Source organism: Neofelis nebulosa, chromosome 1, assembly GCF_028018385.1.
Source record: "Neofelis nebulosa isolate mNeoNeb1 chromosome 1, mNeoNeb1.pri, whole genome shotgun sequence".
NCBI classification, from domain to species: Eukaryota; Metazoa; Chordata; class Mammalia; order Carnivora; family Felidae; genus Neofelis; species Neofelis nebulosa.
Window position 1 is genome coordinate 148,216,443 of NC_080782.1, and position 27,516 is coordinate 148,243,958.

A 27,516-nucleotide genomic window follows, 5' to 3' on the forward strand; every position below is an offset into this window, starting at 1 on the left:
TATTTTTTAAAAATTAAAAAAAAACGCAGTGTGGTATTGACATAAAGATAGGTAAGTAGATTAGCAGTACAGAATACAGTCCAGAGACAGACCCACATGTATTTGTACAACTGACTTTCGACGAAGGTAAAAAAAGACAGTCCAAAGGAGAAAGGATAGCCTTTCTAACAAATGGTGTTTGAACAATTAAATGGCCAAATGCAAATAAAAATTTAAAAGTACTATCAAACCTGGGGCACCCAGCTGGCTCAGTGCAGTATGTGACTCTTGATCTCAGGGTGTGAGTTCAACCCCATGCAGGGCATGGAACCTACTTTAAAAACATTGTTATAAAAAATAATAATAATAATAATAGGAGCACCTGGGTGGCTCAGTCAGTTAAGTGTCCAACTTCAGCTCAAGTCATGATCTCACAGTTCATGGGTTCAAGCCCCGCATCGGGCTCTATGCTAACAGCTTAGAGCCTGGAGTCTGCTTTGGATTCTGTGTCTCCTCTCTCTCTGCCCCTCCTCCCACTCATGCGCTCTCTCTCGCTCTCTCTCTCTCTTTCTCTCTCTCTCAAAAATAAATAGACATTAAAAAAATTTTTTAGGGGCACCTGGGTGGCTCAATCGGTTAAGCATCCAACTTCAGCTCATGTCATGATCTTGCTCGTGGGTTTGAGCCCCACATCAGGCTCTGTGCTGATGGCTCAGAGCCTGGACCCTGCTTCAGATTCTGTGTCTCCCTCTCTCTCTGCCTCTCCCCTGCTCACACTTTGTATCTCAAAATAAAGATTAAAAAAAATCTTATAAGAAATTTTTTTAATAATGATAATATCAAACCTTACTTCACATCACACACAAAAATTAACTCAAAACAAATTACAGGCCCTTATCTAAATATGAGCTAAAACTGTAAAATTTCTGGAAGAAAACATAAGAGAAAATTTTTGCAACCTGGGATTAGAGAAAAATTTGTTTTAGATGTGACACCAACAAACCACAAAAGAATAAATTGGGTTTCATATAAAGTACATACTTCAGGGGAGCCTGGGTGGCTCAGTGGGTTAAACGTCTGGCTCTTGATATCATCTCAGGTCATGATCTCACAGCTCAGGAGTTCGAGCCCCACTTTGGGCTCTGCACTGACAGCTTAGAGCCTGCTTGGAATTCTGTCTCCCTCTCCCCCTGCCCCTTCCCTGCTCGCTCTCTATTTTTCTCTCAAAATAATGATGCAATGAATATAGGGATTTCAAATTAGTGTTTTCATTTTCTTTGGGTGCCCAGTAGTGGGATTACTGGACTGTGTGGTATTTATATTTTTAAGTTTTTGAGGAATCTCCATATCATTTACCACAGAGGTTGCATCAGTTTACATTCCCACCAATAATCGCAAGAGTTGCCTTTCTTCACATCCTCACCAACACTTGTTTTTTCTTGTCTTTTTGATTCTAGCCATTCTGACTCCTGGGGGGTGATACCTCATTGTGATTTTGTTTTGCACTTCCCTGATGATAAGTGATGTTGAGCATCTTTTCATGTGTCTGTTGGTCATCTGTTTGTCTCTTTGGAAAAAATGTCTTTTCAGGTCCTCTGTCTATTTTTTTTTATTTTTTTAATGTTTATTTATTTAATTTGAGAGACAGAGAGGGAGGGAGGATGGGAGGGGCAGAGAGAGAGGGAGAGACAGAATCCAAAGCAGACTCAGCCGAAATCAAGAATTGGACGAGAACTGAGCCATCGAGGCGCCCCTTCTATCTGCTTTTTAGTCATATTGTTTGGGGGGGGGGGTTGTTTCTTTGTTCTTGTGAGATTTGTTGGTGTGGAATTGTATGAGCTCTTCATATATTTTAGATATTAACCCTTTATCAGATACATCATTTGCAAATATTTTCTCCCATTTAGTAGGTTGCCTGTGCATTTTATGGATGGTTTCCTTTGATGTGCAAAAACCTTTTCAGTTTGACATGGTCCCGACAGTTTAATTTTGCTTTTGTTTCCCTTGCTTTCCCTTTCATAAATATGTTTCTAAGATCAATGCCCCAGAGATTGCTGTCTATGTTATCCTTTAGAAGTTTGTGTTTTTTTTAGTGTTTATTTATTTTTGAGAGAGTGAGAGAGAGAGGCAGACAGACAGACAGACAGAGACAGAGACAGAGCAGCGGAGGGGCAGAGAGAGACACACAGAATCCGAAGCAGGCTCCAGGCTCTGGGCTGTCAGCACTCACGAACCGCGAGATCATGACCTGAGCCAAAGTCGGATGCTTAACCGACTGAGCCACCAAGGTGCCCCATTGTTTAGAAGATTTATTATTTTTTTTCAATATATGAAATTTATTGACAAATTGGTTTCCATACAACACCCAGCGCTCATCCCAAAAGGTGCCCTCCTCAATACCCATCACCCACCCTCCCCTCCCTCCCACCCCCCATCAACCCTCAGTTTGTTCTCAGTTTTTAAGAGTCTCTTATGCTTTGGCTCTCTCCCACTCTAACCTCTTTTTTTTTCCCCTTCCCCTCCCCCATGGGTTTCTGTTAAGTTTCTCAGGATCCACATAAGAGTGAAAACATATGGTATCTGTCTTTCTCTGTATGGCTTATTTCACTTAGCATAACACTCTCCAGTTCCATCCACGTTGCTGCAAAGGGCCATATTTCATTCTTTCTCATTGCCACGTAGTACTCCATTGTGTATATAAACCACAATTTCTTGATCCATTCATCAGTTGATGGACATTTAGGCTCTTTCCATAATTTGGCTATTGTTGAGAGTGCTGCTATAAACATTGGGGTACAAGTGCCCCTATGCATCAGTACTCCTGTATCCCTTGGGCAAATTCCTAGCAGTGCTACTGCTGGGCCATAGGGTAGGTCTATTTTTAATTTTTTTGAGGAACCTCCAAACTGTTTTCCAGAGTGGCTGCACCAGTTTACATTCCCACCAACAGTGCAAGAGGGTTCCCGTTTCTCCACATCCTCTCCAGCATCTATAGTCTCCTGATGTGTTCATTTTGGCCACTCTGACTGGCGTGAGGTGATATCTGAGTGTGGTTTTGATTTGTATTTCCCTGATGAGGAGCGACGTTGAGCATCTTTTCATCTGCCTGTTGGCCATCCGGATGTCTTCTTTAGAGAAGTGTCTATTCATGTTTTCTGCCCATTTCTTCACTGGGTTATTTGTTTTTCAGGTGTGGAGATTGGTGAGCTCTTTATAGATTTTGGATACTAGCCCTTTGTCCGATATGTCATTTGCAAATATCTTTTCCCATGAAGATTTATGATTTTAGATCTTATATTTAGGCCTTTAATTCCTTTGGGGTTTATTTTGTGTATGGTGTAAGAAAGTGGTTCACTTTTTTTTTTTTTTTTTTTTGCATAAAGCTGCCAGTTTTCCCAACACCATTTATTGAAGAGATTTATTTTCTCCATTATATATTCTTGCTTCCTTTGTTGATAAGTTGACCATATAAATGTGGGTTTATTTATGGACTCTATCCTGTTGCATAAATCTATGTAGTTCTTTTTGTACCATTACCATACCTTGTAACCTTTTTGATTTAAAGTCTATTTTGTCTGATACTAGTATAGTCTCCCTGCTCTATTCTGGTAACTGTTTATGTGGCATAGCTTTTTCTATTCTTGCACTTTCAAACCTATTTTTGTCTCTGGGTCTAAAGTGAGTGTCTTATAGACAGCATATAGTTGGGTCATGATTTTATCCATTTTCCCAACCTTTGTCTTTTGATTAAAGAATTTAATGCACCTACATTTAACTTTTTTTTAACATTTATTTATTTTTGAGAGACAGAGAGAGGCAGATCATGAGCAGGGGAGGGGGAGAGAGAGACACACACAGAATCCAAAGCATGCTCCAGGCTCTGAGCTGTTTGTTAGCAAAGAGCCCTATGCAGGGCTCAAACTCATGAACTGCGAGACCATGACCTGAGCTGAAGTCGGAAGCTCAACTGACTGAGCCATCCAGATGCCCCTAATGCATCTACATTTAAAATAATTACTGAGGGGTGCCTGGGTAGCCAGTCGGTTAAGCATCCGACTTTGGCTCAGGTCACAATGTCACAGTTTGTGGGTTCGAGCCCATCCAGCTCTGTGCTGACAGCTTGGAGCCTGGAGCCTGCTTCGGATTCTGTGTCTCCCTCTCCCTCTGCCCCTCCCCCACTGGCACTCTATTTCTGTCTCTCAAAAATAAATGAACGTTAAAGAAATTTTTGAGTAATTACTGATACGGGGATGCCTGGATAGCTCAGTCAGCTAAGTGTCCAACTCTTGATTTTAGCTCAAGTCATGATCTCATGGCTGTGAGATCGAGCCCTGCATTGGGGTCTGCACTGAGCGTGGAGCCTGCTTGAGATTCTCTCACTCCCTCTCCCTCTGCCCTCCCCCGGCTTCTCAAAAAAATTTAAAGTAAATGCTGATAAGGAGGGACTTCTTTCTGCTGTTTGCTATTTTGTTTTCTATTTGCCTTATAGCTTTTTCTGTCCCCCACTTCCTACATTTACTGTCTTCTTTGCATTTAGTTAATTTTTTAGTAGTGAATCATTTAAATTCCTTTCTCAATTCCTTTTGTGTATATCCTATGGCTATTTTCTTTGTGATTACCACCGAGATGACATTTAACATCCTAAAGTTATCTCACTCGGATTTGAATTTATACCAGTTTACCTTCAGTAACACACAAAAACTCTGCTCTTGTAACAGTTCTGTTCTTACCTATCCGTTGTGGATATCACAGAATTATAACTTTATTCATTGTGTGTAATGGTTACTTTTCCTATAAAAAGAAGCTGTTGAAACATGCAATAAACTGAATAAATCTCAAGAGAGTTATGCTTAGTGGAAAAGACCAATCTCAAAAGGTTGCATACTGTATGATTCCATTTATAGAACATCCTTGAAATGACAAAATCATAGAAATGTAGAACATAGACTCGTTGTTGTCTGGGGTTAAAGATGGGGTAAAGGAGTAGGAAGGTAGGCTACAATAGGTCAATATTATATTCCTGTGGTGATGGAAATGTTCTGTGTCTTGACTGTATCAGTGTCAATGTCTTGTTTGTGATATTGCATTATACTTGGGCAAGATTTACAATGGGGGAAACTGGGTAATTGGTACACTGGATCTCTCTGTGTTGTTTCTTGCAACTGTGTTGTTTCTTGTGAATCTATAATTATCTCAACATAAAAAGTTTAATTTTACAAATACTATAAGTTCTTATAAAATATTATCATTTATTAACTCTGCAATCATTTGTTAATTCTGAACGATGGTTACATCAACACTAATAGCATGTAGTTGTAAGGACACCAAGAAAAACACAATCAGCAATTCACAGAAGAAATCAAATGACCAATAAGACATACTCAGTATCTGAGGAAACAAAAATTAAAAGGACGGGAGGAAGCCAAGGTGGCTCAGTTGGCTAAGCAGCCAACTTCGGCTCAGGTCATGATATCATGGTTCATGGGTTGGTGCACCACATCAGGCTCTGTGCTGACAGCTTAGAGCCTGGAGTCGGCTTCAGATTCTATGTTTCCCTCTCTCTCTCTCTGCCCGTCTGTGTGTGCTGTCTCTCAAAAATAAATAAATAAACAAAAAAGAAAAAAATTAAAAAGGTGGGAAGGAAAGGAAATAAGTGGTAAATAAAGGGAAATACAACTTTTCATCCACTGATTTTGCAAAGATTAAAAAGCTTGAAAATGTTTGACCAGAGGGTGGAGAATAAGCACCAGGACACATTGTTGGTGAGACTGTAAATTGGCACAAAGTTTGAAAGGACAATTTTGTGATCTCTTATCAAAAAACTATGTCCTACAGTAATGCTTTTTTATTTTTTTTAAATTTTTTTTTCAATGTTTTTTATTTATTTTTGGGACAGAGAGAGACAGAGCATGAACGGGGGAGGGGCAGAGAGAGAGGGAGACGCAGAATCGGAAACAGGCTCCAGGCTCCGAGCCATCAGCCCAGAGCCTGACGCGGGGCTCGAACTCACGGACCGCGAGATCGTGACCTGGCTGAAGTCGGACGCTTAACCGACTGCACCACCCAGGCGCCCCAGTAATGCTTTTTTAGAAAATGAACATGAATTTTTATTTCAGCAATACAAAAGAGCAAATAATTAGGGGGAAGAAAATTTACTTCATCAGAGGAATGGTTAAAAAAATAAGGTACTGTATGAACCACGATTATGTTATATTGTTACTGTTAAGAAAAATGGTGGGGCCTCTGGGTAGCTCAGTCACTTAAGCATCTAACTCTTGATTTCAGCTCAAGTCATGAACTCACAGTTCCTGAGATGCAGCCCCATATCGGGCTCTGCAGTGACAATGGGGATCCTGCCTGTGACTCTCTCTCTCTCTCTCTCTCTCTCTCTCTCTCTCTCTCTCTCTGTCCCTCCCTCCCTCCAAAATAAATAAGTAAATAAGCAGAAAGAAAGAAAGAAAGAAAGAAAGAAAGAAAGAAAGAAAGAAAGAAAGAAAAAAGAAAAATGAGGTAAAGACTTCCAATGAGGGGGAAATGTCAACACATTCTCATCAAATTTTCTTCTTAGGGCCAAACAAAACACCAAAGAGGATGTAAATTAGAGAGAACACCTATGATTTCTGTGAAACCTTGACATGGCACAATCATAAACTGCTAACTCCAAGACCTGCCAAAATACGGTAGAATTTGTATAAAATCCAGGAAGGACAGTAAATCCAGGGTATTCAGACCTCTGCTGATCTCACACTGAGCACAGAGCTCTCCAAAACGGGGTGACTCTGCCCCAAGACCCCCATTAATACTCCTTTACCTGGTTGGGAAGGGGGTGCTGGTTCCTGGAGCCATACAGACCAGAGTAGATGAGATTTAGGAATGGATGGGTTTGGGAGGCAAGGAAATGGTAAAGAGAGTCTCCCAGGCTTTGTTTGTTTTGTTTTGTTTTAGGTTTATTTATTTTGAGAGAGAGACAGAGAGAGAACAAGCAGGCGAGGGAGAGAGGGAATCCCAAGCAGGCTCTGCGCTGTCAGCGTAAAGCCTGACATGGGGCTCAAATCTACAAACCGTGAGATCATGACCTGAGCTGAGATCAAGAGTCGGATGCTTAAAGGACTGAACCACCCAGGTGCCCCCCTCTTTTTAATTTTTTTTTTTTTTCCAAAGATAAATTCGTGCACTCTTGCAATGCGGAGGAAAGTCAGGGATCCTCGGTTTCAATCCTGTATGAGCTCATGATTCACTGCGACCACAAACATACTGCAGATACTTGCAGCATCTGTAAAAAGCTGAGAATCGCTACCACTTGCCGGATCACCAAAAAGATCCACGCAAAGGTTTCAATTCATGAGCGCCAATTCGACTCCAGGCAATAGCAGCTCCCTATTCTGGTAATGCCCGGCAGAGGCCGCGGGGCATCTCGGGACTTGTAGTCCAGCTGGTCGAACTCGCTATCCCGGCATGTCATGCGGCGGCGTCAAGGTTACCACGCGCCGCCTGCGGCGGCTGCCGAGACGAGAGTAGGGTGGATGCCAAGTGCGAGTGGGAAGGGTGTTTTGCGCCCAGTGAAGGCGGGCTTGACTTCCATATCGGAGAGACCACAAAGAGCTTTATTGAAGAGATTCCGGACGAGACCATAATTATAGGTGCAGGCGGAGGGGGAGAGTTTGGAACAAGACCTTGGGGTGGGGAGAGTCAGCTCTTCCAGAGCCGGGAGCAGCCGGTCTCGCCGCGTCCTGGCGTGGGCCGACTCCATGCCACCTCGCGCTCATCTGACCTCCAGGAAACTACCGGACGCAGCTGTATGACAAGCAGCGGAGGAGTACCAGCCGGCCACCCCCGGGCTCGGCATGTTCGTGGAGGTGAAGGACCCAGAGGACAAGGTGAGCCGACCCCAAAGCCCGCGGAGCCCTCCGCCCTGCGCTTAGGCGCCAGACCAGGCAGGTGCTGGTACTTCCCCTCCTAGTTGCCGCATCTGCTGAACTGCTGAAGACAGTTGGGTGTTGTGAGAAGATCGCGCCCGGCTTTGCGCTCTAGGCCAAGCTTGGGCTGCTGCAGTGCTAGCGGCTCCTGTCAACCTCTTACCGACTGCTGCGTGACTCTGCCAAGTCACTGAGCTTCCCTGAGCCGGTTTCCTGGTCTGTGAAACGGAAACTCACCTATCTTACAGGTGTGGTTGGTGCCTTAATTGTGGTGCTGGCAGTCAAAGAATTTTGTCAACTCTGACGCTGTGGCATCCAGACTTTAAGGTTTCACAGGACAGAGTGCTTTCCAAAACGAAGAAGCAACTGTTAGTTTCGCCAGATAAGGATATTAAAACAAAGGAAAACAAATCTTTAGTTGTCCCCTTTCATTTAACAATGGAGTCACCCCAAAAGAGTTGAAAGAGCAGGAGCTCTGAATGAAGGAAAGCCCTTCCCAGAAGCAGTCACATCTCAGCCTCTTCTCAGACTCTTCTCCCTTGTTAGATAAGCTTTTCCTTTCTTTTTTTTTTTAGAGAGTGTGTCCCTGCAAGAGAGGGGGAGAGGAGCACAGAGAGAGAATCTTAAGCAGGATCCATGCTCAACGTGGAGCCTGTGGCAGGGCTCGATCTCATGACCCTGGGATTATGACCTGAGCGGAAATCAAGAATCCTCTGCTCAATCATCTGAGCCACCGAGGCACCCTGTCAGATAAGTTTTCGGCAACTGCTGCTGAGCATCTCTGGACCTTCCTTTTAGTGTTGTGGAGTGCCTAAGACTCTGTTTGCTAACTTTGGAGGCAGTGAGAGCCTTAAGCCCTGTTTCCTTCCAGCCCCATCCTCCTTGTAACACTCGCTGAAGCCCCTTCTCTCTAGGTCATGTTGGTGGGGCAGTATGGCTGAAGGCAGGTTCACTTTCACCTCCTGTACCCCCAGCGAACACCATATCTGTCCTGTGGTCTCTCTTAGAGTCGGGATTATGATATAGTGGCCTCCTTTCAGTTTCCCCAAATTGCCATATTCTTTTTTGCCTTAGGGCTTCTGTAGGTGCTATTCCCTCTGGCCAGAACACACTTCTTCCAGCTAACTCCTAATCATGAATGCAATTCTAAAAAGCAGCATTTCCTGACCATCTAGACTAGGCTAGAGTTCCAATCATGTCAATCTTAGTGCACAGCCTTCTTCTCAGAAGCATGCATCATCCTTAGCTGTTGTTCAAGCCCTGCCTCATTTGGTGTCAGACCAGAGGCTCCGTGTGCAAGAGTGTGCCTTTCTGGATCACTCTGCTTCTCCTGTGGCAGACAGCAGAGCACCCCCCCTCCCCCCACACACACATATGCACCAGCTTCAAGTAAGGGTAATGGACCCTATGATCACATACTCTGGTTACTCTCTAGTTGTTTCCCTCAGCCTTCAGTTCAGTCCATTCATACTTTCCAGAGGCCAGTCATGACCACACCCACAAATGAGCAACATCTCCAAGGCTTGCAGTGTCCCTCAAGAGTATCTTAGGGGAGGTTGTGTCTGTCCCAGGGGCCAAGAGCAGGGTTTGTCACAACTTCCCCCTCCTAATGGGGAGTCTCCCTTGGCCTTGATGATTTGGACTTGATTTTCTTGATGAGTGAGCTTCCTTATGACAGAAAACATTAGATTCATATGAGCGCTGACTATATTCCAACAGAGCAACCAGCAGAGGGCTTGGTAAAACGTGGGCTAGATCAGGCAGATGCAGTGGGTACATAGATGCCTGGTTATCTATACTTGTGTGCGCATGTGAAGGCTGAGCCACAGGAATGCTGAATATAATGGAAACAATTACTTCGAATCTTGTTTAAGAAAAAGGAAGGAAGAGGGAGGGAAAGAGGAAGTAAGGAGGGAAGAAAGAGGAAGAAAGAAAAAGGAACAAAGAGAGAAAGGAAGGAGGGAAGGAGGGGGAAGAAGGAAAGAAAAGAGAAAAAGAATCTCCTGAAAAAAATCAACCAGTGACATCACAAAGAGAGACACAGATTGGCAGAAAATAGTAGGAAGACAGAGGTGCCCACTTGACCTCCTGGAAGAACCCAGCAATCTGAGTGGCTAGAATAGCACATGAACTTGACCCAACCCCAGAAAGATACAGAGGATCCGCACAAGCACTCAGGTTACCCATAAGATGGACCCAAATTGGACTTTTCTGGAAAGGACTCCACAAGTTGCTAAGGCTTTTGGAGTACAAGCTTCCTTCACCCCATCCATTTTGGGATCAGCCCCCACCAGTACATGTGGGGCCTCACACACCTGTCAATATCTGGTTAGAAACAAAACACTGGAATGAATTGCAGAGTAGGAGGCAATAAATGCTTAGGTCAGAGAGTCTGCAGTTTATAATTCACTCTTAATTCTCCATCTTGGAATAGTTCATCCATCTGGTTTAGCCTGGGGATGGGGGCACTGTCACCCTCCTCAGCAGCACAGAGCCACACAGAATCCTTCAGCTCCCCGACCAAGTGTTTAGTGGGAAACCCATCCTTTCCCAAGTGCTGGCTGAGAAACCAGTTCAAAGAAGTCCTCTGTCCCCCTGCCAGTAAGCAAGGAAGCCCTGCAGGGTTGGGGGGTTGGGAACCAGGAAATAGACCAAGCCAGGCCACTTCCCATCAGTGAACAGAAGGGGAATGAGTTGGGGCTGGGTTTCTGGGGCCCACCTACACCAGCTTCTTGGCTTTAAAGAAACTCTTGAGGTGCTGCATCTGCCAGACACCTGTGGCCACGAGGATGAAGGTCTGCAGAATGGACCACCACAGCACCCGCTGGTTGGTGCTCTCGCTGGTCTGCCGGAAGCGCTCCTCTCGCCACTGTGGGAGGGGAGAAGGGAGTAGATACGTGTCCAGAACTGAATTGCACCCCCACCCACTCTGGGGGAAGAGCGGGAAGCTTCCCTTCCCGGGAAGTGACACATCCCCCGTCCCAACTGTGCCAGCCCAACCCAGCCCCTCACCCTCTGGTATTCCTGCTCCTTCTGGATCAACTCCACCTGCTCCACAAGCTGCTGGACACGCAGATGCAGCTGGGTCAGCTTGTCCTTGGCTGCAAACTCCACATAATCGTTGGTGCGTTCACCCAACTGCATATCCAAGTGAATGGCCTGGAACGGGGGAGCCAAGGGTGGGAGTCAGGGAGCTTAGCTCCATGGACCTGCTGGAAATCTAGCTTCTGCATCCCAGCCTGGGCCTGACACTGTTCCTCACACACCAACTTGCTGACTGGCCTTGCTCTGGGCGTCCAAACACCAGATCAGGACTCGGCTTGTGTGGAGTTGTATATTCAAAACACCAAGGATAGGGACAACATGTGCAAAGGAAACAGAGGTAAGACTCTGAGGCAGTTTACTAAAAGTCCTGTATTGGGAGATGACAATGGAGAGGCCTGAAGCAATCAGCAGAACAGCTCTGAATTTCACATGGTGAAGCTCAGTATGTATCCTAGGGATGGGTCAGGGAGCCGAGGGAGGATTTTAAGTCATGGTAACTCCCTCCCAAGGTCTCCTTTTATCCTCAAGATCTGTTCCCCATGTGCTCACTTCATGTAAAGTCCCAGCCCTACTCAACAGGCACCACCCACTGCACCCTTCTCACTCTAGAGGCAGAGAAATTGAGTCCCTGGGGACGGTGGACCTCCCACCTGCCACACTCACCAGCTTGCCATCATAGAAGAGGGCGAACCGGATAGACTCAAGGTGGAGGCAGATCTGGTGCTCTCCTGGAGACTGGGAGGTGAAGGTGAAGCTGCCCTGAGGGCCGTACTGACGGGCCAGAAGGTTCTAGAGGAAGCAGCCTCCAGTGAGCACAGAGATGTTAGCCATACACTTGCTTCCAGGAGAAATGTAGGGGTATCCCAGGTCTACACCCCCACAGGCCAGATGGGACAGTGTGAAAGAAATGACATCAGTTTGGCCAGAAATTCTCAGATCCCAGCATTGCCAATACAGAGTACAGTTTGCAAAGAGCATGGCCCTCCTTAAGCTATCCTGCCTGTGAGAAGACATCCTTCTGTGAGAAATGAAGGACTAGAGAAGGCTACACATTGACTCTGGGGGCCTGGGGGTGGGGGCCCGGTGGAAGGCTGCAAGGAGTAAAGGCCTGCCTCACCTTGTTCTCCGGGTCCTTCACAAACACGAATAAATTGATCCACTGAGGGGAGGGCTGGTACTTTTCCATAGCAGGGTCGTATAGCTCCGTCTTGTAGTTACCTAATGGAGAGGCAACGGAGGTGCAATCCCATCCATACCCATGATGGAGTCCCAGTGGTCAGGGGAGGAACAGGAAGATCTTGAGTCTGAGGAGACCGACCACGGCCCTCGGCCTCTCCTCCCTTCTCCAGCCCCACTTCTCTGCCATCATTCCAGTCTGGTTCAGACTAGCCTCCTAGGCGCCCCCATCCCCAGCACAGGCAAGAGAAAGGATGCCTTGGCCAAACTGCTGTCCACCCATCCCTCTGAGCCCTACCCCCGGCAGGGGAGGGAAGATATGGGACTGAGCTGGTGCCACCCATTTCCCTCCCCTCTCAGGACTCTAGGTGCAGGGAGGGCAAGGCCAGGACTGGCCGAGACGCGCACCTATGACCACGGTACCATCGGGGATCTCCTGGATGAAGCACTTCTCCTCCAGCTCGCGGACCTCAAGGTAGAACGCGTCCCCGGGGCCCATCAGCGCCAGAAGCTGCCCCAGCAGCAGCGGCAGGGCCATACCGGTTGCCCGCGCTGTGCCCCATCCCCTCCCGGGGCCAGCCCGGGGCCCAGCTCCTCGCGCCGCGCAGGCCCCCGCCACCTTCCCGGGCGAGTCCTTCGGTCTCCGCGCGGAGCCTGCGGAGACTGCAAACTCGCGCACGGACTACAACTCCCAGGAGCCCTCGCGTGGCCCCGCCCCCGGCGCGGTCCTGCCGACCCACGCTGCTGAGGGGCCAAGCGAGACACCTCCTCCCCCCCCCCCCCCCCCCCCGCCCCCAACAACCTGGAGGAACGCTCTGGAGCGCTTTCCGCCACCGGACATCTCTTAATCCACGCAGAAACCCGGGGAGGCGTAGCTGCTGTTAGCCCATCTTGCCGATTAGGGTAACAGCTTCAGGGGCGGGGGGTTGCCCTCTGCAACATGCGGCGCAGCCACCCCAGATGTGTGCTGAAAGGATGGGGATAACGGGACGTTTATGACCTGGGCTTCCACCTAGAACAGTTTAGGGTTGATTAGGGGAGAGGGGATGACATGGTGACATGGAATGAGAAGAGAAGCCCTGTGGGGTTTAGAGGCTGAAGCAGCAATTCAGGAAAGGAAGAGGGAAATGTCGCGGCTTTCGTGGAAGCAGTAGATTTGACTCAAGCCTTGAAGGATGATTAAGATCTCCCTGAGCAGCGAGAGACAAGAACAATTTAGGCAGGGGGGCCTAGGATTGCCTAGCAGCCAGTAGGCCAGTTAAGGAACTAGGGGAAGAAAAGTTACAGGAACTTTGAGGGTGAAGGTAATTGGGCCGAATCTAAGGGCACAGGAGGTGCCAGGCCCACATAATAGGGGAGCCCTTCAGTGTACTTCCGTCTGCACTAGGAACCAGGAAGAGGTTGTGGGTGAGCCTGGAGGGGAGAGAAGATAGCAGGAAAGCCACTGGAAAAGGATAGCAGTACACAACCGAAAGGGGTGGGAGAGTGGAGACAACATGACAAAATGGGAGCGGAGAAAAAACAAATCTAGAGAATTCCAAAGCCCACAATGCCCTGTGAGAATAGTGTAGACCCAAACATGTCAGTAGAAAGATGTAGTTCAACCCAGGTAGTGGGATGAAGTCTTCCACCACCTAGTGCCTGTGGTGCTAAGAGATGCTCATTAGTTTATTCTGCAACGTGTGGTGGTGGTGGTGGTGGTGGTGGTGATGATGATTTTTTTTAATAAGGTTTTTTTGTTTTTTTTTTTTTTTTTGAGAGGGGCACCTGGGTGTCTCAATAGGTTAAGTGTTTGACTTCGGCTCAGGTCATGGTCTCGTGGTTCATGAGTTCAAGCGCCGCGTCATGCTTTGTGCTGTCAGCTCAGAGTCTGGAGCCTGCTTCGGATTCTTTGTCTCCCTCTCTTTCTGCCTCTCTTCAGCTCGCTCTCGCTCTCTCTCTCTCAAAAGTAAATAGACATTAAAATAAATTTTTAAAAATTTTTTAATCTTTATTTATTTTTGAGAGAGAGACAGAGTGTGAGCAGGGGAGAAGCAGAGAGAGAGAGAGGGAGACACAGAATTCAAAGCAGGCTCCAGGCCCTGAGCTGTCAGTACAGAGCCCGACACGGGGCTGGAACCCATGAACCATGAGATCATGACCTGAGCCAAAGTCTGACACTCAACCGACTGAGCTACCCAGGCACCCCAAAAGAAATTTTTTTAAAAAATAAGTTGTTTTGAGAGAGAGAGAGAGCACGTTTGAGCAGGGGAGGGAGAAAGAGAGACAGAGAATCTTAAGCAGGCTCCATACCCAGCACAGAGCCCAACATGGGACTTGATCTCATGACTGTGAGATCGTGACCTGAGCAGAAATTAAGTCAGACACTTAACCAACTGAGCCATCTAGGTGCCCCTTTAAGATTTTATTTATTTAAGTAATGTCTACACCCAACATGGGGCTAGAACTCACAACCCTGAGATCAAAAGTCACATGCTCTCCCAACTGGAGCTAGCCAGGCACCCTGATGATCATCTTTTTTGGTCTTTAATGCCAGGCACTATTGTAATCACTTTTTTTTTTAATTGATTCCTTTTATGTTTTATTTATTTTTGAGAGAGCACAAGGGGGGAAGGGGCAGCAAAAGGGGGACAGAGGGTCAGAAACAGGCTCTGCACTGACAGGCTTACAACAGTGAGCCCGATGTGGGGTTCAAACTTCACGAACCATGAGATCATGACCTGAGCCGAAGTCGGACTAAGCCACCCCGGTGTCCCTATAATCACTTTTTAAGTTCACTAAGTGAACTAATCTTTTAAAAATTGTTAGGCAGACTCTAATGCTATTCCAGTTTAATAGCTAGAGAGGGAAACAGCTGCAAAGTTGAGTAAAAACTTGCCCAAGATCACCCAATTGATAAGTGGCAGGCATTTGCTGACACGAACTCTGGTCCAGGTGTTATGACACGTGTTGGACATGAAAATGAATTAGACCTGTGATCTGCCATCTAAGAGCCCACTGAAAGAAAAGGAGCAATCACAATACAGTGTTTTAAGACTGATAATATATTTTAGTTACCGGAATTGTCCCTTCATTTTAATGGTGTGGCTCATTGACAATCCTAGGAGAGTGTTTCTTACTTCCTCATTTGGAATGACTATTAAACAAAAATGACAGATTCAGATATTAATAACAGTCATGCTTTATAAAGGCCAAATAAACAAGAGCTGAAAAGCATCTGTTGATTTGGGAACTAGTTGTCTACCAGGGAATGTAGCTACAGCTGGGAGCAAAGGCAGAAAAGGGAGGACTCAGGTTTGGGAGACAGGGGTGCTGTCCTTGGTCCTGATTGTTCTCTGAACCAGCACTACCACCACCTGGAGTAAAGTATTGGCTTTGTTTTGTTTCCAATAAAATTTGCAATCCCTCACAAGCCAATACTCTTATAAAATACAATTAAAAATGAAACTAATCATGTGCTTGGATATCACATCAATGTTAAACTTCTATAAAAGGTTCTAAAAACTCAATTTCTGTACTTAAATCATTGCAGACCTGTAACAAACATGGATGGACCAGTGGCAGCCCCCACACCCCACTATGAGTAACCAGTCTTGCGTGGAAGTGGTCCATTGATCAGACTACTCACAGAAATCCCCCAAAGAGTAAAAAGTGGAAAATGCTTGCATCAAAATACATGTAAGGAGATAGTGCACCAGTGAGATTTTAAAGCCCAGAATCCAGACATTAAGAAGGGGGAATATGACTGCCCAAGGAGTAAAAGTGTTTTGTTAAAAATAGAACAACCTAGGGGCGCCTGGGTGGCGCAGTCGGTTAAGCGTCCGACTTCAGCCAGGTCACGATCTCGCGGTCCGTGAGTTCGAGCCCCGCATCAGGCTCTGGGCTGATGGCTCGGAGCCTGGAGCCTGTTTCCGATTCTGTGTTTCCCTCTCTCTCTGCCCCTCCCCCGTTCATGCTCTGTCTCTCTCTGTCCCAAAAATAAATAAAAAACGTTGAAAAAAAAAATTAAAAAAAAAAAATAGAACAACCTATTTCTGATCGATGACGAGGCTAGGAACATAAGAGCAGTGAACCCACCAGTCTGCGATCCTCCCACTTGACAAAAAGCTCGTTCCACAATTGCTGCCAAGACCACTGAACCTGGGTGCCATTTGCAAGATTAAAAGAAGACACTGGGGTGCTACATCTACTCGCCCCATCTGTGGTTCACCCAAGACCTCAGAATTTGATGGGTTTTTTTTTTTTTTAATGTTTTTTTTTTTAATTTATTTTTGGGACAGAGAGAGACAGAGCATGAACGGGGGAGGGGCAGAGAGAGAGGGAGACACAGAATCGGAAACAGGCTCCAGGCTCCGAGCCATCAGCCCAGAGCCCGACGCGGGGCTCGAACTCACGGACAGCGAGATCGTGACCTGGCTGAAGTCGGACGCTTAACGGACTGCGCCACCCAGGTGCCCCTTGATGGGGTTTTTTTAATAGGAGAGATTTATTTGAAGACATATTACAGCATATAAAACTACATAAAGACTTAATTTCCACTCAAACACTGGTAGATTTGATATAATTCATAATAAAAAAACTTTTTAAAATTTTATTTTATGTATTTTGAGAGAGGGGAGAGGGACAGAGAGAATCCCAAGTAGGCTCCATATTGTCAGCTCGGAGCCTGATGTGGGGCTCGATCCCACGAACTGTGAGATCATGACCTGAGCCTAAATCAAGAGTCAGATTCTTAACTGACTGAGCCACCCAGGTATCCCTCTCACCACTCTTATTTAACATTGTATCAGAAGATCTAGTAACTGTAAGAAGGCTAAGAAAAAAAAAGGCATGCGGATGGGAAAGGAAGAAATAAAACTGTCCCTATTTGTAGATGACATGATTATATATTTAGAAAAGTCTAAGAAATCCATAGATTTCCTAGAACTAATAAATGAATTCAGCAAGTTTGTATAACATAAGAGCAACATGTACAAATCAATCACATGTCTACATACTAACAAATGTAAGGAAACCAAAATTAAAAACACAATATGATTTAGTCAGTTCATAGAAAATGAATTACTCACGTGAAATCTTAACAAAATACACATAAAATCTGTTTGCTGAAAATTACAAAATTCTGATGAAGAAAAAGTCAAAGAAGACCAAATAAATCCAGAGACATACTGTGTTCATAGATCAGAACACTCAACATAGTAAATATAGCAATTCTTTCCAAACTATTACCCAAGTTTAACACAATTCATGTCAAAGTCCCACCAGGAGTTTTGTTTTATTTTAATTTTTTCAATTTATTTTTGACAGAGAGAAAGACAGAGCATGAGCAGGGGAGGGACAGAGAGAGAGAGGGAGACAGAATCTGAAGCATGCTCCAGGCTCTGTGCTGTCAGCACAGAGCCCGATGTGGGGCTCGAACCTACAGACCACAAGATCATGACCTGAGCTGAAGTCGGACACTCAACTGACTGAGCCACCCAGGCGCCCAGGAGTTTGTTTTTTTTTTTTTAAACATAGACAAGATTATTCTAAAATTTACATGGAGAGGCAAAGGAACTAGCATAACTAAAACATTCGTGAAGAAGAATAAAGTGGCAGAAATCAGTCTACCTGATTTCAAGACATTGTATGCCTTAGTCAAAAAATCAAAACTATAGGGGCACTGGTGTGGCTCAGTTAGTTAATTGTCCAACTCTTGATTTTGACTCAGGTCACGATCCCACAATTTGTGGGATGAAGCCCTGCATTGGGCTCTGTGCTGACAGTGTGGATCCTTCTCGGGATTCTCTCTCCCTCTCTCTCTCTGACTCTCCCCTGCTTGCGCTCTCTCTCTCTCTCTCTCTCTCTCTCTCTCTCTCTCTCTCTCTCTCTCTTCCTCCCCCCTCTCAAAATAAATAAATAAAAACTTTTAGAATATATCCTGCACCAAAGTAGTACATTTGTTACAATCAATGAACCTACATTGACACATTATTTTCACCCAAAGTCCTTAGTTTACATTGGGAGTCCATCTTGGTGTTTTACATTCTATGGTTTTGGACATGTATCTACCATTATAATGTCATATAGAATAGTTTCATTGCCCTAAGAAAACTCTGCACTCTGCCTATTCATCCCTCCTCCTCCCTTCCTGGCAACCACTGATCTTTTGCCTTTTCTAGAATGTTGCATGGTTGGAATCATACAGTAACAACGTTTTTTGGATTGGCTTTTTTCACTTAGCAATATGCATGTAAGGTTTCTCCATGTCTTTTCATGGCTTGATAGCCCATTTCTTTTTGGCACTAAATAATATTCCATTATCTGTATGTACCACAGTTTATTTGTACACTCACTTACTGAAAGACATCTTGGTTGCTTTCAAGTTTGGGCAAGTATAAATAAAGCTGCTACATATATCTTTATGCAAGATTTTGTGTGGACATAACTTTTCAATTTATTTGGGTAAATACCAAGGAGCCCTATTGCTGGATTACATGGTAAGAGTATGTTTAGTCTTATAAGAAACTATCAAACTATCATCCAAAGTGGCTGTAACATTTTGCATTCTCACCAGCAATGAATAAGAGTCCCTGTTGCACCATAACCTTGCCAGCATTTGGTGTTGTCGGTGTTTGGATTTTTATCATTCTAATAGGTCCCTGGTGGTATCTCATTGTTTCAATTTGCATTTCCCTAATGACATAGGATCATAACCAGGTTTTCATATGCTTTTTTTGCCATGTATGATCTTCTTTGCTGAACAGTTTGTTCAGATCTCTTGCTCATTTCTTCATTGGGTTATTCATTTCTTACTGTGGAGTTTTAAGGGTTCTTTGTATATTTTGTTGTTTTTTGTCTGTTCTTTGTATATTTTGGGTAGCAATTATTTCTGATATACATCCTTTACAGAGATTTTCTCCCAATTTATGGCTTGGCTTCTCATTCTCTTGAAAATAGCCTTTTCTATTATTTTTTTTAATGGTCATTTATTTTTGAGAGCAGAGACAGAGCGTGAGTTGGGTAGGGGCAGAGAGAGGGAGACATAGAATCTGAAGCAGGCTCCAGGCTCTGGGCTGTCAGCGCAGAGCCTGATGAGGGGCTAGAATTCACAAACCATGAGATCATGAGCGGAGCCGAAGTCGGACTTAGCCACCCAGGCACCCCTTGAAGATAGCCTTTTCAACAAGTGATGCTATAGTTATTTGCCATCCTTTGACACACACACACATACACACACACACACACACACACACACACACCACAAGACTTGACTTATACCTCACACTTTATTAAAAAAATGAACTCAAAATAGAATATAGATTTAAATATAAAGTATAAAACTATAAAGCTTTTATTTTTTAAATGTGTATTTATTTTTGAGAGCATGAGCAGGGGAGGGGCAGAGAGAGAGGGAGAGAAAGACACACAGAATCTGAAGCAGGCTCCAAGCTCTGAACTGTCAGCACAAAGCCCGATGCGGGGCTCGAACCCACCGACGGCGAGATCATGGCCTGAGCTGAAGTTGGCCGCTTAACCAACTGAGCCACCCAGGGGTCCCTAAATTCCTCTAAATTAGTAGTTAAACATGTAAATTCCTTTCCCACATTCTTCTGTGTATATTTTACAGCTATTTTCTTTGTGGTTACCATGGGGGTTACATTTAATATCCTAAAAGTTAAAACATTCCAATTTGAATTTATACCAGTTTACCTTCAGTAACACCCAAAAACTCTCTGCTCCTTTTAACAGCTAGCTCTGTTCTCACCCTTTTCTGTGACTGATATCAAACAAATTATATGTATACACATCGTATGTAGTAGTTACTTTTTTTGCTATAATTGTTGATACAAGCAATAAACTGCTTAAATCTCCAGAGAATTAACTAAGTGAAAAAAGCCAATGGTAAAAGGTTATATACTGTATGATTCCATTTATACATTCTTGAAATGACAAAATTATAGAAATGAAGAACACAGATCAGTTGTCTGAAGTTAAGAAGACGGTGAAAAAGAGGTGCCTGGATGGTTCAGTTGGTTAAGTGGCTGACTTCAGCTCAGGTCATGATCTCACAGTTCTTCAGTTTGAGCCCTACATCAGGCTCTCTGCTGTCAATGCAAAGCTTGCTTCAGATCCTCTGTCTCCCTCTTTACTCCTCCACGCACTCTCTCTCTCTCTCCCAAAAATAAAAATTTTAAAAATAAAAAAAATTAAAAAAAAACAAGGAGCGCACCTGGGTGGCTCTGTTGGTTGAGCGTCCAACTCCTGATTTTGGCTCAGGTCATGATCTCACGCCTTGTGATTTCAAGCCCCACATAGGGCCCTCTGCTGTTAGTGAGGAACCTACTTCAGATCCTCTGTCTCCCTCTCTCTCTCTGCCCCTACCCCACTCTCACACATCCTCTCTCAAAAACAAATAAACATTTTTTTTTTTTAAAAAGGAAAGGATGAAAGAATAGGGAAGTGAGTGTGGCTTTAACACACAACATGAGGGATCCCTATGGTGATGGAAAAGTTCTGTGTCTTGACTATCAATGTCAATGTCTTGTTTGTGATATTGCATTATACTTGGGCAAGATATTACAATGGGGGAAACCCGGTAATTGGTACACTGGATCTTTCTGCATTGTTTCTTGCAACTGCATGTGAATCTATAGTTATCTCAACATAAAAAGTTTAATTTTACAAATACTATAAACTGTTATTATAAAATGTTATTGTTTATCAATTCTGTAATCATTTGTTAATTCTGTGTGATGGTTACATCAACACTAATAGCATGTAGTTATAATAGCATTAAGAAAGACACAACCAGGGGCACCTGGCTGGCTCAGTCAGCTTAGCGTCTGATTCTTGATTTGAGCTCGGGTCATGACCTAATAAATTGGTGGGTTGGAGCCCTGCGTTGGAGGCTGACAGTGTGGAGCCTCTTTGGGATTCTCTCTCCCTTTCTCTCTCTGCCCCTTTCCTGTTCATGATCTCTCTCTCTCTCCAAAATAAATAAACATTAAAAAAAAAAAAAAAAAAAAAAAAAAGGTTGAGAACATTAGACCAGAGTGTGGAAAATAAGCATTAGGACACACTGCTGGTGAGACTGTAATTGGCATGAAGTTTGAAAGGGCAATTTTGTGACTTCATCAAAAAACTATGTCCTATAGTAATGCTCTTTTAGAAAATGAACAAGAGTATTTATTGCAGCAATAAATGTAAGAGCAAATAGTAGGGGAAAAGAAATCTTAACCACTTTCATCAGAGAAATGGTTTAAAAATAAGGTACTGTATGAGCAAAGATTACATTATATTGTTACTGTTAAGAAAAAGGAGATCAAGACTTACAATGAGGGGGAAATGTCAACAGATTGCCATTAAACTTCCCTCCACAGGGCCAAACGAAATAACAAAGAGAAGCCGAAGTGGAGAGAAAACCTCCAACTTCTACGAAACCTTGACGAGGCACACAGTCATAAACTGCTGCCACAATACACTAGACTATGGATCAAACCCAGGAAGGACACGAAGGGCAGACTCAGACCTCTGTTCATTTCACACTGCGCGCAGAGACCTCCAAAACAGGGCGACCCTGGCCCAAGACCCCCAATACTCCTTTACTAGCGGACCCCTGGGGCACCGAACCACCTTCGGAGAGAAGTCATCAGGGCAGTGCTCCGGCAGCAACACTCGCGTGGATGATGTCTGGTACTGATGACAGTGCGGGGGGGATACCGGGGACCATACAGACCAGGGTAGACCAGATTTACCAATGGTTGGGTTTCAGGTGGCAAAGACGTGGTAAAATGAGACCTCAGCTTTTTGTTGTTGTTGTTTTTGTACTTTATTTTTTTTTTCCAAGATAAGTTGGTGCACTGTGTCACTTTTCAGTTTTTAAAAATAGAAGAAAGCCCAGAGTGTCGGATGCAATCCCGAGGAAAGTCAGGGATCCTCGGTTTCAATCCTGTATCTGCTCGTTATTCACTGCGACCGCAACCAAACTGCGTTACTTGGAGCATCTGTAAAAATTTTATAAACACTAGTAGTCGCCCCGCCGCCAGGGCGATTAACAAAAAAAAGGTTTCAATTCTTGGGCCGTAATTCGGAAGCAGGCAAAAGCTGCTCCCCAATCGGGTACTGCCTCGCCGCGGCCGCGGGGTATCTCGGGACTTGTAGTCCACCCAGTCGAACTCGCTGTCCCGGCAGGCCCCGCGGCGGCGGCAGGGCTACGTGGCGCCGCGGGCTGCGACTGCGCCGGCAGGTGGAGCAAGATGGCTGCGGAGCAGGGCGTGAGGGTCGTCGGGCCCCGGCCCGGAGGGGGACTGGGAAGGGTTATTCGGGCTCTCGTGCTGCTTCTGTGTTTTGTGGCCCGCGGAGGCGCGCTTTACTTCCACATCGGGGAGACTGAAAAGAAGTGCTTTATTGAGGAGATCCCGGACGAGACCATGGTTATAGGTGCGGGCGGAGGGGGAGAGTTTGGAAAAAGACCTTGGTCTTGGGGCGGGGGGTGCGGGAGAGTCACCTCTTCCAGAAAGGGAAGCAGCCGGTCTCGCCGCGTGCTGGCGTGGGCCGACTCCGCGCCACCTCGCGCTCATCTGACCTGGACTCGCCCCACTTCCCTCCAGGAAATTACCGGACGCAGCTGTATGACAAGCAGCGGGAGGAGTACCAGCCGGCCACCCCCGGGCTCGGCATGTTCGTGGAGGTGAAGGACCCAGAGGACAAGGTGAGCCGGCCCCAAAGCCCGCGCGCGGAGCCCTCCGCCCTGCGCTTAGGCGCCAGACCAGGCAGGTGCCGGTACTTCCCCTCCTAGTTGCCGCATCTGCTGAACTGCTGAAGACAGTTGGGTGTTGTGAGAAGATCGCGCCCGGCTTTGCGCTCTAGGCCAAGCTTGGGCTGCTGCAGTGCTAGCGGCTCCTGTCAACCTCTTACCGACTGCTGCGTGACTCTGCCAAGTCACTGAGCTTCCCTGAGCCGGTTTCCTGGTCTGTGAAACGGAAACTCACCTATCTTACAGGTGTGGTTGGTGCCTTAATTGTGGTGCTGGCAGTCAAAGAATTTTGTCAACTCTGACGCTGTGGCATCCAGACTTTAAGGTTTCACAGGACAGAGTGCTTTCCAAAACGAAGAAGCAACTGTTAATTTCACCAGATAAGGATATTAAAGGAAAGCAAAAGAAAAAAAATCATTGATTGTCACTTTTCATTAAAAAAAAAAAAAAAAAAAAAAAGAACCACACACAAAAAAGAGTTGAAATGGCAGGAGCTCTGAATAAAGAGCCCTTTCCAACCGCAGACCCACGTCAGCTTCATTTTAGATTCTTCACCCCTGCCCCCAGAAGTTCTCAGACAAGCTTTGGCAACTACCGCAGAGCAGCTTTGGAGCTTTTAGTGTGTGGGGTGCCTATATCTCTGTTGGCTAACTTTTGAGGCTCAGAGAGCCTTAAGACTTCTTTCCTTCCAGCCCCATCCTCTCTATAACACTCACTGAAGGCTTTTGTCTCCAGGTGATCCTGGCCCGGCAGTATGGCTCTGAAGGCAGGTTCACTTTCACCTCCCATACCCCCGGCGAACACCAGATCTGTCTTCACTCCAATTCCACCAAGTTCTCCCTTTTTGCTGGAGGCATGCTGGTGAGTGGACCCACATGGGACTCGTAGCTTTCAACCTCTAAACCCTGGTGGGGCCTGGAGACTGGCGGTGCTTTGGGTGTGAGATGAGTGTGTCGGATTTTGTGTCTCCTAATAATTTTGGGTTTCCGCTGAACATCTGGGCACAGTCCCTGAACTCCTTGTATGTGCCTTGATCCAAGTGTCAGCCAAGTTTATTCATGCCTGTTTGCCTAGAGCCCCATAGGGCTGGACACTGTGGAGGCCTCAGCCCTGGACGAAATGCACAAATGAAGGAAGGTAGGGGGACCAGCTGTCAGTGCCTGGCATGAAGATGGAGCAGGGCTGCCCGATTTCTTTTTCTCTTCCTTGTCTGTCCCCAGAGAGTTCACCTGGACATCCAGGTGGGTGAACACGCCAACGACTATGCAGAAATTGCCGCCAAAGACAAGTTGAGTGAGCTGCAGCTACGAGTGAGACAGCTGGTGGAGCAAGTGGAGCAGATCCAGAAAGAGCAGAACTACCAACGGGTATGTGGTTGGGCCAGGAGCTCCTGGGTGGGCTTCTTCCCAGAAGCCTTCCCCTGGCTCAGCCAGGAGTGGCATGTGTGTCAGATTCATTATGAAAGCCAAGGGACTTAACTGTGCCGCTTTGCAAGTCTAAAAGGTGGGGTGGGGATCACTAACTCCAGTGTGTAACCAAGGAGACAGGCTCTTGAGAGGCCATCATTGCTCTAAATCCCAGTTACATGTACACAGTGACAGAGCGAGAATTGATGTTAATACCTTGGGTGTTATTTCCATGGCTCCAGGTGCTTCCAGGACCAGCTATTTCAAACTCATTTGTGTCCAGGAGCCAGGCAGTACCATGAATGAATCTGTGACCATAAGGACTGTTGTGTGTCTAATCCTCAGTGGTCTCGGTTAATTGTCAACCCAGGGTAGCCTTGCAGATAGATACGCTAGCCCTGGCTTTTAAGAGAAGCTAGAGATCCAAGTATTTTGATGTGAATTTTTACCAGGTTTTAACTATTGGCAAAACACATCCAGCCACTGGGCCACCAGTTTGCAACTTGTGCCCACAATCCTCGAGGAGCAGTTGGGGAAGACCTGGGCAGAGAGCTTAGAGCACGTGCACTCCTGAGTGCTATAGGGCAGCTCTGTCTGATGGGGTGATACTACTGGCACTTCACCTCCCCTCCCCCCCCCCTCAACTGGCTCCAGGAGAGGACCAGGGGAGGGCTGTACCTGACACATGAGCAGACAGAGGTTGGTTGGTTGGTTTGAAGTAGGCTGCATGCCCAATGTGGAGCTTCAACCCCAAGAGTTGCATGCTGTACCAGCTGAGCCAGCCAGGCACCCCCAAGCAAACAGACTTAAATGAGTGGGTTCCTGGAGGTCATCTGGCTGGGGAGGATGAATACAGTCCCCAGGTGGGGTCTCTGGCTCTTTGCAGACACTTGATTGGAACCTGGGCATAGCTCCTTGATTCTGGGGCATCCTCTGCAAAGGGAACCCAGCAGTTAGAGTGGTGCCAGGTGGTGCCCAGCAAACTTAAGCTCCTCTTCCGCTCTCCCCTCCCACAGTGGCGAGAGGAGCGTTTCCGGCAGACCAGCGAGAGCACCAACCAGCGGGTGCTGTGGTGGTCCATTCTGCAGACCCTCATCCTCGTAGCCATCGGCGTCTGGCAGATGCGACACCTCAAGAGCTTCTTTGAAGCGAAGAAGCTGGTGTAGCCAGCTCACAGGCCATCCTTCCTCCCAGGCTGGGGGAGAAAGGGCCTCCTGGAACTGATTTCTCTCTAGCAGGAGGACTGGTTCCGAGCCATGGATGTCTGGAGGGGAAAGGGGCTACAGGCACCCCAGGCACAAGTTTAGGGCAGGAGCTTGGCTGGCTAGTACTGAGCAGGTGGTGGGGCAATGCCTGTCCCCTCCCCTGGGCTCTAAGCCCTTTGCAGTAATCACCCAGGGTCTGGTGAAGCCGCTGGGAGCCCCATTGGCACCTCAGAATCACAGTGTTACTGATCAGGGATGTGAGGCTGTTGTCTGGGGTGGCTGGGGAGGGGGGAGTGGGTAGGCACGCCAGTCTTTTTTCTGTCTTCCTTTGCTAACTTGGGATTTGAGCAGGTTGGGGTGTGGCCGTGATTCCCTGCCACCCTGGGAACTTCACTGTACCCTCCTTGGGACTAGACCCAGACTGCAGATCCAGGGTATGTGTGTCAATGGAGGGGGGGGTTGAGGGGGTTGCAGTGTGGGAAACTAGCCCTGAGGTTGACCTCAGCTTCTCAACATGGTTGTCCTTTTGGGGGCTTGAGGAACTGGGGTCAGGCCAGGCAGAGGCCTTGGTGCTGGCTGGGGATGGGGCCTGCAAAGTCTTAGTTACTGATTTCATTTTCAACAAGTCTAGGTTTGTTACATTGGTTTCCCAATAAAAAATAAAAAAATTCGCTTGTCCCACATAAAGTGACTGTGCCACCGAGGTGCTCAGGGAACGTCAGTTCTTCTATGCAAAGCACTTAACATTCCAAGATGAATACCCACCTGTGAAGTTCATTCTTTCCCTCCCCTCTATACCTTTCTGTAGCAGGGGATAGTGGGTTTGCCTAAGAGCATAAAACAAGTGAATGGTGGGGGGTTGGTGCCTTGTTCAGGAAGGTAGTGTGCATTGAACAGAAGAGCACTGCGGGTTTGGGAAGAACAGAAATCCTTGGGCTGGCGGGGATGAGGATGTAGACGGTCTTAACCAACAGAATGGGATTTCAGGAGGACCTTGAAGGAGAAGGATTCAGATGTAAGAAGGCAGAGCAGCCGTGGTTGGAAACCCTGGCAGATGGCTGGCATGGAGGTGGATGGACATGGTTTCCACTGGAGTTTAGGGAGGGGGCTGAGGAAGCCATTAAGGGAGGTTGGTTAGAGTTAGAAGAGACTCGCATATTACCCAGTGTTTGACACAGTTTGGGTACAAGAACCGGAGATAAATTTGAGGAAGGTGAATCCAGCAGGGTGTGAGAAAGAGACAGGCTGGGGAGGCCAGGCTGTGGACTACTTGAACTGACAAGGGGATATGGTCTGACCTCATACTACCTCCTAGACCTCTTCCACAATAAAAACAAAAAACTTGTTTAGAATAGCCTTAGCGTTACAGAAAATTCATGATGTTAGTTCTCCCTATTATTGTCATGCACCAGTATGGTACAAGTGTTCAAGTTAATGAAACAGTATTGATACATTATCTTAGTTTTATTTAAGTAATCTCTACACCCCACATGGGGCTCAAACTCATGACTCCAAGATCAAGAGTTGCACGCTATTGAGCCAGCCAGGCTCCCAATATGTTATTTTTAACTAAAGCCCATAGAGTATGCAGATTTTCTTAGCTGTTGCCTAATGCCCTTTTTTCTGTCCCAGGATCCCATCCAGGACAAGTTACATTTCACCCCTCCTTGGCTATGACGGTTTCTCAGACTTGCCTTGTTTTTTATTACCTTGACAGTTTTTAGGAGTACTGTTCAGGTATCTTGTAGAATTCCCTCAATTGGGATTTGTCTCCTGTTTTTCTCATGATTGAACTGGAATTCTGGGTTTTTGAAAGACCATAAAGGTGCCATTCTCATCCCATCATACCAAGGGTGCTTATTATTAACATGATTGTGGGTGTCACTGTTTAAAACTAATTAGAATTTTTATGTGAAATCTGATTTCTTGAGGCAAATCAGATCTGACGCTAGTGGGGCTTCATTCTGATGTAACAACAATTAGCAAGACTGAAGGGCAGCTGTTCCCCTTTAGAAGGGCTTGTGCTTTCAAAGGTCACAGTCCCACCTCCC

At 46.1% G+C, this 27,516-nt stretch overlaps 3 protein-coding genes across 5 annotated transcripts; 2 read left to right on the forward strand and 1 right to left on the reverse strand.

The window, feature by feature from the left end:
- Positions 1-5,696: 5,696 nt before the first annotated feature.
- LOC131520204 (uncharacterized) lies at positions 5,697-22,201 on the forward strand. The gene is made up of 3 exons (XM_058744204.1): positions 5,697-5,741; positions 7,343-7,856; positions 21,479-22,201. Exons 1-3 carry the CDS (start codon positions 5,697-5,699, stop codon positions 21,796-21,798), a joined length of 879 nt encoding a protein of 292 aa, XP_058600187.1. The 3' UTR covers positions 21,799-22,201.
- LOC131517110 (transmembrane emp24 domain-containing protein 9-like) lies at positions 10,274-12,785 on the reverse strand. 3 transcript variants are annotated; one of them, XM_058738847.1, is made up of 5 exons: positions 12,525-12,785; positions 12,058-12,158; positions 11,604-11,729; positions 10,944-11,054; positions 10,274-10,764 (listed from the first exon to the last, which is right to left on the reverse strand). In XM_058738847.1, exons 1-5 carry the CDS (start codon positions 12,652-12,654, stop codon positions 10,615-10,617), a joined length of 618 nt encoding a protein of 205 aa, XP_058594830.1. In that variant the 5' UTR covers positions 12,655-12,785; the 3' UTR covers positions 10,274-10,614. The 3 variants fall into 3 exon arrangements, with proteins under 3 accessions (XP_058594830.1, XP_058594824.1, XP_058594839.1); XM_058738841.1 differs by having other exon boundaries at positions 10,908-11,054; positions 12,525-12,784; XM_058738856.1 differs by lacking the exon at positions 11,604-11,729 and having other exon boundaries at positions 10,908-11,054.
- A 122-nt stretch (positions 22,202-22,323) lies between the features above and the next one.
- LOC131517104 (transmembrane emp24 domain-containing protein 9) lies at positions 22,324-26,136 on the forward strand. The gene is made up of 5 exons (XM_058738835.1): positions 22,324-22,538; positions 22,709-22,809; positions 23,590-23,715; positions 24,075-24,221; positions 25,277-26,136. The coding sequence occupies exons 1-5, from the start codon at positions 22,355-22,357 to the stop codon at positions 25,424-25,426; spliced, it is 708 nt and encodes a 235-aa protein (XP_058594818.1). The 5' UTR covers positions 22,324-22,354; the 3' UTR covers positions 25,427-26,136.
- The last annotated feature ends 1,380 nt before the right edge of the window (positions 26,137-27,516 follow it).

What these genes read in the sequence shown, in the direction of transcription:
- LOC131520204 (XM_058744204.1), top strand. Translation starts at nt 5,697, where the DNA reads ATGTTTGACCAGAGGGTGGAGAATAAGCACCAGGACACATTGTTG. An exon ending in AGCACCAGGACACATTGTTG is followed by an intron (nt 5,742 to 7,342) that starts GTGAGACTGTAA and finishes ATTCGACTCCAG; the next exon opens with GCAATAGCAGCTCCCTATTC. An exon ending in TGAAGGACCCAGAGGACAAG is followed by an intron (nt 7,857 to 21,478) that starts GTGAGCCGACCC and finishes TTCCCTCCACAG; the next exon opens with GGCCAAACGAAATAACAAAG.
- LOC131517110 (XM_058738841.1), bottom strand. Translation starts at nt 12,654, where the DNA reads ATGGCCCTGCCGCTGCTGCTGGGGCAGCTTCTGGCGCTGATGGGCCCC. An exon ending in CGATGGTACCGTGGTCATAG is followed by an intron (nt 12,159 to 12,524) that starts GTGCGCGTCTCG and finishes CCTCTCCATTAG; the next exon opens with GTAACTACAAGACGGAGCTA. An exon ending in TGAAGGACCCGGAGAACAAG is followed by an intron (nt 11,730 to 12,057) that starts GTGAGGCAGGCC and finishes TGCTTCCTCTAG; the next exon opens with AACCTTCTGGCCCGTCAGTA.
- LOC131517104 (XM_058738835.1), top strand. Translation starts at nt 22,355, where the DNA reads ATGGCTGCGGAGCAGGGCGTGAGGGTCGTCGGGCCCCGGCCCGGAGGG. An exon ending in GGACGAGACCATGGTTATAG is followed by an intron (nt 22,539 to 22,708) that starts GTGCGGGCGGAG and finishes ACTTCCCTCCAG; the next exon opens with GAAATTACCGGACGCAGCTG. An exon ending in TTTTTGCTGGAGGCATGCTG is followed by an intron (nt 23,716 to 24,074) that starts GTGAGTGGACCC and finishes GTCTGTCCCCAG; the next exon opens with AGAGTTCACCTGGACATCCA.